Source organism: Melospiza melodia, chromosome 4 (genome assembly GCF_035770615.1).
Source record: "Melospiza melodia melodia isolate bMelMel2 chromosome 4, bMelMel2.pri, whole genome shotgun sequence".
Classification (NCBI taxonomy): domain Eukaryota; kingdom Metazoa; phylum Chordata; class Aves; order Passeriformes; family Passerellidae; genus Melospiza; species Melospiza melodia.
In genome coordinates, this window is record NC_086197.1 from 55,608,492 (window position 1) to 55,618,720 (window position 10,229).

A 10,229-nucleotide genomic window follows, 5' to 3' on the forward strand; every position below is an offset into this window, starting at 1 on the left:
GCCTGCAATTTTAGGAGCTTCTCTAGGGGAGGAAGGCTGTTACCTGACCTTGCTTTAGAACAATGTCCTTTCGCTCCATCTCTTTGTTTCTCTGCTCCCCCTGGTAAAACTCTGTCAGAACCATTAAACTTCAGACAGAGGAGATCTGGTTTTTGTGCAGCTGCTTGAAGGGTTTTGCAGTTGGCCCTTTAAGCTGCGTTCCCACTACATCCCCCATTGCAGAGGGTTCCCCAGGCCCTGTGGGGGAGTGGGCTTTGAGCCCTGCTGCCCCGGGGGAAGGTTTTGTAAGGAGTGTGAAGTTCCCCAGCCAATTCAGGCCAAGGCCATACAGTTTAATGTGTTATTTATTGACAAGGTGGAGGCTGGGGCAGTGGGGCAGGGAGGAGGCTGGGGAGGGCAGGGGGCTGCTGGGGCTGTGCAGGCAGCATGGGGGCGCTGCTTTGAGACAATTGCTCTTCCCCCACCTCGTCAGAGGAGCCAGGTGGAGGTGCCTGGCCCCAGCAGGATCTGTTCCCAGTCTGTCCAGCACTGGCCCCCATCCCCTGAGCGGGGTATGGCCAGTGTGTCCCCGGCTCAGCCTCTTCCAGACGTGGGCTGAGAACGCCTGAAATTTGTCCGGATGAGTCCCCAATGCCTCCTCGATGGTGAAGTGCAGCTGGCAGAGCCGATCCCTGGGGCCAGGAAGGACGGCGTGTCTCCCGCTCTGGCCAGCGTCGCAGTGTGTGTAAGTCCTGTGGTGTTCTCCTCCTCCGGTGGGCTGCCCCCGATGGCCGCAGCTCCCCCTTGAGGGGCAGCCCCGGTCCCCGCTGGCACCGGCCGTCAGACGGTGACCTCGGTCTTGCTGTTGGTGGCGAGGTGCCGGGAGTGCTGCCCGTACAGCGAGGTGGAGGGGCCGAAGGCCTCGGGTGGCCCCTCAGGGCGCAGGGTGGCCAGGCCCGGCCGGCGGGGGCCGCGATGGGGGCCCCCCTCCCAGCCCCCCGGGAAGGCCAGACCCCCTGGCACCTTGGGGCCCTTGGCCTTGGGCAGGGGGCAGCCCTCGGCCAGCACCGGGGCCTCGGCTGGGAAGGTCAGTGTGCTGGCAGGGGGTGGCTCCAGCCCCCCGAACCGCCTGTAGAAGTCCTCGGTGGTGCTCTCTGTGGGGACAGTGCAGTGTCACCCCTGCAGGGACACCCCTTTCTGCTGGCACGGGGGAGCAGGGAGGGGGCAGTGGTGGAGAAGGCTGGGAGGGGGCTGTAGGAGGGATTCCGGGTGCTGAGGGAGGGATGCTGGCAATAAACTGGCTGGGCAGTGCTGTTGGGAGATCCCAGGGCACCGACTGCTGGGCAGTGCAGAGTGTCCGTGTGGATCCTGAACCCTGATGGGGTGGGCAGTGCTTGAGGGCTCTCTGGGATCCTGGGTGCTGGTTGACTGGGAAGCACAGTGGATCCATGGAGGACCCTGGGCACTGACTGGCTGGGTGGCACAGCTGGCTGGTGGAGTGGTGGAGGAGCTGCAGGCTTTCTGCTGTGAGCAGTGACCCCAGGAGCATTGGGAAACTGGGATGCTTGTCCTGCCTGTGCCCCTTTGTGGGCCCCATGCCCCTCCTCACTTAGTTTCTGGGGTTAACAGGGTGCACGCCCCCAGCCACCATCCCACCCCCCACGGCAGCGGCACTCACCTCCAACCTTGAGGGTGGTGTAGGAAGTGTAGTCCGGGGCTGAGAGGGCCAGGCTGCTGGCCAGCGGCAGGCGTTTGCCATGGCTGTGGGGCCGCCCCAGTGAGGGGGCAATGGCCACTGCGTTGTTCAGGGGTGGCTTGTCTGGAGGGGCAGAGACGGGTGGGGGCTCAGCTGTAGGCTGTGCCCTCCCACTACCTTTATTCACTCAAAGGAACTTATTTTTCCCCACCACACCAGTGCCTTACCTGTGCTGTTTCTGGGGGGACCCCGAGCCAGCCCCTCACTCAGTGGGACCTGCACACCCCCCATGAGGCTGTCCATGTTCTCAGAGGGGCTGTGGCCTGGCTGCTTCAGCAGATCTGTCAGTGTCCTGGAGAGGGGGTGAAGGGCTGTTAGAACAATATCCTGCTCCCCTGGGACCCCTAATTCGTCCCAGCCCTGAACTCCACTCTGAAGGCAGAGCTAGGCAGCCTGGGGCTAGGAAAGAGCCACTGGGAGCAATGCACCCAGAGTGCCTCCAGGCTTTTGCAGCCTGGGCTAACGAGTCTAACAGCTAATTGGGATCTGCCTGGGGCTGAGCCCTCCCAGAGCCGGGACCATCAGTGGTTAAGAGTGGTGAGGGAGATGCATGGTTTGGAGCAGGCTGCAAGGGAACAATGAACTGAGGCAGAGGAAACTGATCTGATGGAAGCTGGAGCAACGCCTCTGGGATCCTCCCCTGGAGCGAGAGCCTGGTGGAACAGGGGAGAGGAAGCAACACCTCCACTCAGGTCCCTTTGAAACAGAGAAGACCCCAAGGAAGGGATTAGAGAGGCCATTTGTGCCCCTTTGGGGAAGGAAATAAACTAGTGGCAGCCTCTGGCGCAGGCGCTGTCTGTGCATAACACCCTCCTTGTAAGTAACAGCATTAAACATTAAACACCATTACATAACATAGAGCCCTATTTCGTTTAACATTCATGGGCAGAGATTCTGCAGTCCCACCACAGCGCGCTGGCAATGCCAGAGCGAGGCCTGCTGGTGGTGCCCGAGCAGGGCACACCAGCAATGCTGGAACAAGGTACACCAGTGCTGGCGGTGCCAGAGGAGGGTACAACAGCAGTGACAGAGGGAGCACATTGGCAGTGCTGGAGCAGGACCTAGCCACGTGCCACTGCAGCCTTTGGCAGCAAGTCCCAGAACAGGATGGGATCCTCTTGCTGGGGTAGGGCTTTGTGATGAGAAGACACACCATTCCCCCTGCAGAGACCATGACTGCGAGAGTGCAGGGGTGTCCACTCAGGGCTTTTTTTGGCTCGCTAATCCCCAGCTCACTGTCAGCATGCCTTGCGCCTCGAAGGCTCTGGCTGGCTCACAGACGCGCACCGTGAGCTGACGGTTAGCGAGTGGTTGGACGATAAAACAGCAGATTAAACTCAACATGCATAAATGCAAATTGGAGAGGAAGGGGGGAATAATCCTGACTTGGTAGATGTGTCAGCTCATGGCACCAGAGTGCTCAAAAACCTAATGAACATGATGCTCAGAATTTCTGGGAAAAGCAGTGAGAGCAAGGAAGAAAGCAATGAATTGTACCTGGAGGATGCTTATCCTTGTGGGGACCTGAGGAAGCCTTTTCCCTCCCAGTTTGGAATCAGTCAACATAACAGGGCAGGGGCAAGAGCAAAGCTACAAGGAAGAGTCACTTGCCCTGTGGGTTAATTTCACATCATTCTTGGGAAGCTTTGTGTAGCAATCCCTCTGGGATCACTTAATCTCCAGATGGGCCAAGAGAACCCCGATAGAGCTGAAGAAATTGAAAACGAGCGAGGAACAAACCCTGGCAGCTGACCAGCTGGAAGGCAGCTTGGCGGAAAAGGGCCTGGGGATCCTGGTGGACCATGAGCCAGCAGAGTGCCCTTGGGACAAAGGCGCTGAATGGTTTCCTGGTCTGCGTTAGGCAAAGTGTTGCCAGCAGGCCTAGGAAGGCAATCCTTCCTCTCTGCTCGGCACTGGTAAGGCCACATCTCTGGAGAGCTGGCTCCAGCTCGATACAGGAGAAGCCCAGGGAAGGGACACAAAGATGGGACTGGAGCATCTGTTGTATGGAGGAGAGGCTGAGAAAGTGGAGACTGTTCGGCCTGGAGAACAGAAGATTTTGGGGGAACTTATCAATGTACATGAGTAGCTGAAGGGAGGGTGCAACAAGGACAGTGTCAAGCTGACAAGAGGTGACAGGTGCAAACAGAAATGGGAAATACTGTTTAAACAGAAGAAACTTTTTTTTTTTTTTCCTGCAGGAGTAGTTAAATGCTTGACTAGACTCCCTGGGGAGACTGTGGCATTTCCATCCTGCAGCTGTTCAAAACCTGCACCTTCCCAGGAACCTTCCTGCAACAGACGGACCCAACCAGGGTTCGGGCCATGGATGCTGCAGTCAGAGAATCTCTGGGCACAAGCCTAGGCAGGCAGGGGCTGTGCCTAGGCAGGGCAGGCGGAGGCAGGTCCCCCGAGGCCATGGGTGTGGGCTGTCAACTCGGGGAGCTGCTGGCCTGTCAACTCCCACCTTCCCTGGGGTGCACTGCTCACCAGTCCCTCCCCACTGGACGCTGCCTGCTCTTGCCTGTCCCCGGGGCCAGCGCTCAAACAGGCTTGTTTCAACAGAAAGTCCAATGCGATTTGACCTATTTTTAACATTATTTTTTCTTTTCCTCGGGTCTATTTATGAAGCTTGAGCAATCCTTTATCTATGACTTCTCTCCACATAAATCCATCAATGCTCTTTCTCACAAACGTGCCCTCCGTGCTGGCCGCTTGGGGCGTGTGGACAGAAACAATTAACAACAACGGCTGGAGCAGCAATTAATGAGCTCTTTTGCTAAGGTGAGAAGTACACGAGTCCCCAGCACCAGCAACACTTGGATTCACCCTGCCCTTGCACCACGAGTAGCACCACTGGCCAGGGCTGCCAGTAGGGCTCTCAGGGACTGCACCCCTTCCCTGGCTTATCCCCAGCTGATGCAGTGCAGGAAAGGTGGACGTGGAAGGTGACACTATGGAGGAGTTCTCTCACTGAACATCACCTTGGGGGTTTTGAGCCTCAGTCTGGTTCTGTGGCTCGGGGGTGGGAAGAAGGTCAAGCCACATCTCCCTAGGTCACCTGGTGGTCTGCAGCACCAAGATGGATTGGGAGTGCAGATGGAGGAAGGGAACAAAGAGCAGATGTAGCTTCAGATCTGCACTGCTCATTTGCAAAAAGTCCTGATGAATGGAACTGCTGAGGCCTCCATTCACACTCTGGTCATGGATGCAGAGAACATGAGGCCATGTGTGCAGGTGGCTTGCCACCCAGCTTGCTTGGACATCAACTGGACAGGCATGCAGCCACCACCACGGTGAGCCTAGCTCTCCTTAAGGGTGTGACAAGGATGCTGCAAACTAGCCTAGTACAAGACCTGATACCAACTACAGAGGCAGATACAGAAGCAATAATGATGGAGGCCAAGAGATCTTTGCAGCAGAAGCCATGCATGAAGCACTCAGTGTTCCTGATCCATCCCCGAGGTGCTTGTGTGGGAACAGGATGCTGACCTGGCACAGCAGCCCAGCCCAGGGCCTGACCCACTTTTTGGGAAGCCCAAGCCCCCTACCTGGCAAGCCCACTAGGAAAGAGTATGGAAGTCCTGTCAAGGGGACAGGGAGCAATGCGGGGAGACAGGAGCACAGCCTCCAGGAGAGAGGAGAGATAATGAATTGATGGGGACAAGTGACATTGCCATGAGCTGAACCCTTGGTGGGGACACAGAAGGTGGCAGCCACTGGATGAGTGGCGTGATGAGGTTTGGAGCAGAGGTGCAGCGTTGCAGGAGGCACAGAGCACGCTGCAGCCACAGGTGAGCATCCTGGCTGCTCACACTACCTCTGTGCCCAGTGAGAGCCTCATCTTCACCTCCCGCGGGAGACATTTCCCACAGCTTATAGCGTGTCTGCCCAGGGCAGGGGTGCCCATCCATGCCACTGAGCGGCATAGGCACTGTGGGACGCCTGCCCAGTGGGGCTGGTACACCCAGGGATGCTCAGGAAGGTGTGGGGTTATCAAGGTGTCTTTGCAAAATGGGAATTGCAGTGGTGGGTATTGGAACTTGGGCAAAGTGGAAATGAGCATCCCCAAACATTACGTTCAGTCTAGGGACAGACCTCCAGGTCTCCCTCCCTACTGGAGCTGGATCCTCTTTCATCCCCCAGAGAGCCAGGGCAGCATGTGATAGCACACCATGCTGCCTGCAAACACTTTTTCTACATCTTCACCACTACCTGCTACCATGGACATCAACTGCAGGCACGGCCCTGGACTTGAGCATTGCCAGAGAAACAGCCAGCACAGCTGGAGGAACAGTGGGGCCAAATTTGGGGACCCCAAATAGCACAGGGAGACCCAAGGAGTAAAAAGCCAGAGCTGAGCACTCACCTACTGCAGCTGCCAGGGCACCTGCTCCTAACAGCTGTTTTGCCCCTCTCCAGAATCCCCCCTACTCCCTAGGAGGCTGCTCCTTGCCCAGTTCTTCCCATAGGGTTGTTCACACCAGCTATCAATTTGCAATTCCCACCCAGGAGGTTTTGTGGGGGAGGTCTGGGGCACGTGCGTGCTCTCAGTGTAATGGGCACAGACAGATCCCAGAGGCCCCCAAGGACCCAACGTCCTCGGAGATTTGGGGACTGAAGAAAAACACAGGCAGGTGTTCCTGACTCAACGCGGGGTTTGGCCAGGCTAAGCGAGTGCCGGGGACAGATGCCAAGCATGAGCCGAGCAGGAAGGAGAGGGGATTGCAGGAGCTGCCATAAGGTCCTGCAGGAGGAAGGCGGATGAGGACGGGAAGACAAACCAGGTAGCTGCAGTCACTTGAGCGCCCACTTCCCTGGGTGGACCAGCAGCCAAACCCATGAGGAGATAAAGACATGTTGGAGATGGCCAAGGTGTGGGGGTCTCAGGACAAGCTGGACACAGACTCAGGTGTCTCCATCAGAGAAAAGCTAATGGACTTTTTGCACCTGGTCACTCTTCTTGGGTTTGGACCAGGACCAGAACCATGACAAACAACATCTGGAGGTGCAGAAGTGGTTGACCTTAACCCCCAAGCGAGAAACCTGCAAGCAGCAGCAATGGGAGCTGTCCAGGGCAGCACAAAGTGCTCCCCAGGAGCGGAAAAACCCCGGCAGGAGGGAGGGACAGGAATGGAAATCAAGACAACCGTGCAACAGGGAGCTGGCCCAAGGCCATGATGCGGTGCCCAAGGAGCAAATGAGAAGCTCCTACCTGAGGCGCCAGGAGAGTGGCAAGGTGGCACTGCCCATGCCTCGGACCATGCGTGGGCTCAGTGGCAAGGCAGGTAGAAATAGCCCTGCTGTCTCAGAGGCACCAAGATGAAGCATATTCCCCCAGCTGCCCAGGCACAGTGGAATGGAGGTGACAGTGTCCCTTTCAGGATGCTGATGCTGTGTACCCAGGCTTTGGCACTGTCTCCATCAGCCCAGCACCTAGGAAGTCATGTCAGCCTGGTGTCTTGCCTGGTTCCTGGGGCTCTGCACCTGATGCACCACTCCTGCCCTGCCACAGCTTTCCAGTCACCATCCCTGAGGAACCCGAGCTGCTCACAACTTGCACTGAAGGACACAGGGCACAGAAGAGGGCAAGACTTCTCCTGACTTCTGCAGTAATGGAGGTGCCCTTCTGATTTTGCCTCTCAAAGGTGGATGAGAAAAACTCATCTTCTCCCGATTTGTATGCTGGTGCCCGAAAGATCTGTGGCTTTATGGAGAATAGGCACCTATCTCTCCAAACTCAGTGGGAAAATTGAGGCTTGCATGAGTTCAGAGGGAGGGGGGAACCAGGGGAATCACCCGACTCCAGCAGCGCAGAATTGAGGCTACCCACAGAAAACAGCCCCTGGTGAGTGGCAGCAGTCCCACCAGTGTCTGGTGGTGGGAGAGGGCAATACCCAAAGGCAGGGGATGAGGACACGGGTCTGGGTGTCCCAGGGTCTGATCTGACCCCTCCCCGAGCACAGTATCTCCTTCCCAGGAGGTGGGGGGAATGACCAAAAAAAGACACGGCGGCAGGCGAGTGGAAGGGGATCAGGAGGCTGGCGGAGGCCGTATTGATCCTGTCAAGGTGCCAGCACTTCCTCAGGCAACACGGGGGGAGGCGTGGGCATGGAGCAGCACACAGCCACACTCCCTACCAAGGTGGGGGCACAGCATGGATCCCCCCAAAACTGCCTCCTGTGTCTCAGGAGGGTCCTGTGACCCTCCTCCATGGCTCAGTATATGACCCCTCCTCCAACCAGGGGTGATCAGCCTCTGCTCCCTTGGGTGGGTGCAAGAAGTAGGATGGGTCTGGATTTGGGGTGCAGCACCCAGTGGCTGCATAAGTCCCAAATGGGCAGGGGGAAAAGGGTGCTCCAGGGGAAGGAGAGACGGTGCTGGTGCTGGGGGTTGCAATCAGGACAGTTGCCTGATCGTCCTGATGAAATAATTTCCACCAGCCCTGCTTTTCCTTTTTTTAAAAGCTAAAATCCCTCAACAAAATGGCATGAAAATGTGTTTCTCTCCAGGCTTGATGTCCTCACCAGGAAAATGCAAAGTAGAGCCCCAGGATGGGGAGAGAAGCATGCATTGGCAGCAGGAGGGAGAGGGGAAGATGCAGGACAGCCACAGCAGCAGCACAGGAGTTGGAGGAGACGCAGGGGGTCTCCAGTGCTCAGGTGTGTCTGACACCTTGACCTTCCCCCTGCCAGCCCTGTGCTCAGCCCCAGAAGTGGGCTGAAAAGCGGGGGTTGGAGCCACAGGGCATGGGCTCCAAGAAGAAGCTGCCCAACTTTCCGCTGGAGGGTGTGCTCCAGAGGGTACAAGAGTGTGGACACCCCCTGCAAGGGCGGTGTCCCACGCTGGTGCACAGAGCAGAGACCAGGGCACACCCGGGCACACGCATACACGTGTGTGCACACATGCACACAGAGCTGGCGCAGCAGCCACGGTGGAACTGTCATTGCCACCTCGTCTCCCCCAGCACTGCAAGCAAGGCTGAGATCAAGGAGACTGCAGTCCAGAGTCACCCCACACACAGTCAGACCTGCTCTCACCTTCCTGGGACATTGGGAACCACACATTTGTTGGGGGCGGGGGGAAGCCACATCCTATAGCTCACATGTCACCCACCCCACTGCCTGGTGGGTTGGCACTCCTGAGCCAGGGACATGCCTCCTCAAGAGACAGAGCAGGTCATTTTGAGAGGAGATGGGTGTACAACCACCCCTTCTCCTGGAGGCTGTCCTGGCTGCCAGCCCTCCCTACTAGGTTAGTGGGCTACAGCCAACCCACCCCCTGGTGTTTCAGCATGCTGGACGGGGATTTTAGGGATCACCTCACCCCCTTGGCAGTTCCAAGGAGTCTATGCAATCAGCTAGGAACATGAGCTGCCACCCTTGGGGAGATGAAGCAGGGAAGGTGGGGGCACTGGACCCCTTTACCTGGAGACGGTCATCTCTGTCTGGGGACCCTGTGCCTTCTCCAGGCCCAGCTTGGTGAAGATGCCCACCAGCACCATGATGGCCACCACACCGCAGATGATGTAGACGATCATGTTGGTCTTGTCACGAGTGGGGTCCTCGGGGGTCTCGTCCACCCGGGCAGGCGGCTGGCCCGTGTTGACCCAGTTGGGGGTGTCGTAGTTGGAGCAGCCACTCTGGTCCAGCCGCCCGGGCTTGAACTGGCAGCAGAAGCGGTACCCGCAGGTCCCGCAGCAGTACTGGTAGATGCCGGCGTTGCAGTTGAACGGCGGGTCCCACTGCCCCATCACGTCGTAGTACCCGCGGCAGCGGTCCCCCCCCGGTGGTGCCGCTCCGGTGGGCGCAGGGACCGTGGTCTCCGGCGGCGGAGCCTGGCTGCTGTTCCCGCTGTCCCCGGGCCCCCCGGTGCTGGGCTCGCCGCTCCACACCCGGCCCGGCTCCAGCAGCACCAGGCAGCAGATACCCACGACGTAGCTCGGCTCCATGCGCCCGCGGCTCCGGGGGGCCATCCGGGCGAGGAGACGAGTTAGAGCCGCTCGCCCGGGACCGGCCGCATGGCCGCCGAAGAGCCCCGATGGAGGAGAAACGGGCTGGAGAGAAGGGGGGCGTAATGGAGGGAAGGCAAAAAAGGGTAGAAAAAAAGAAGTGGGTGAAAAATAAAAGTGCGAGGGGACGTACCCCTTCCCCGTTTCTCTCCAGATCGGCCGACAGGCAGAGATTCAGAGCAGGGGGCGAGGCGGGCGGCATGGGAGAGCCGCCGCCTCCCGCCGGCCGGGGAGGGGACGCGGCGGCGGGCGGCGGGAGCGGGCGGGCGGGTCGGGCGCCGGCGGCCGCCCCATCCCCGCGCTCTGCCCGCGCCTCCCGGCACCGCGCTCCGCCGAGGCGACAGGGAGGAGAGAGAATGGAAAAGCAGCAAAAGCCCTTCGCACCAGGGCGGGAGGAGCAGGAGGAGCAGCAGCGGGAGGAGGAGGAGTGCGGGGGAGAGGGGGAGGGAGCCGGCGCGTCCAGCGAGGCGCAGGGGGCTCGGC

At 58.8% G+C, this 10,229-nt stretch overlaps 1 protein-coding gene across 1 annotated transcript; it reads right to left on the bottom strand.

Moving 5' to 3' along the window:
- Nucleotides 1-338: 338 nt before the first annotated feature.
- Nucleotides 339-9,981, bottom strand: SHISA8 (shisa family member 8). The gene is made up of 4 exons (XM_063154644.1): nucleotides 9,163-9,981; nucleotides 1,903-2,027; nucleotides 1,658-1,798; nucleotides 339-1,133 (listed from the first exon to the last, which is right to left on the bottom strand). Exons 1-4 carry the CDS (start codon nucleotides 9,708-9,710, stop codon nucleotides 820-822), a joined length of 1,128 nt encoding a protein of 375 aa, XP_063010714.1. The 5' UTR covers nucleotides 9,711-9,981; the 3' UTR covers nucleotides 339-819.
- Nucleotides 9,982-10,229: the final 248 nt, after the last annotated feature.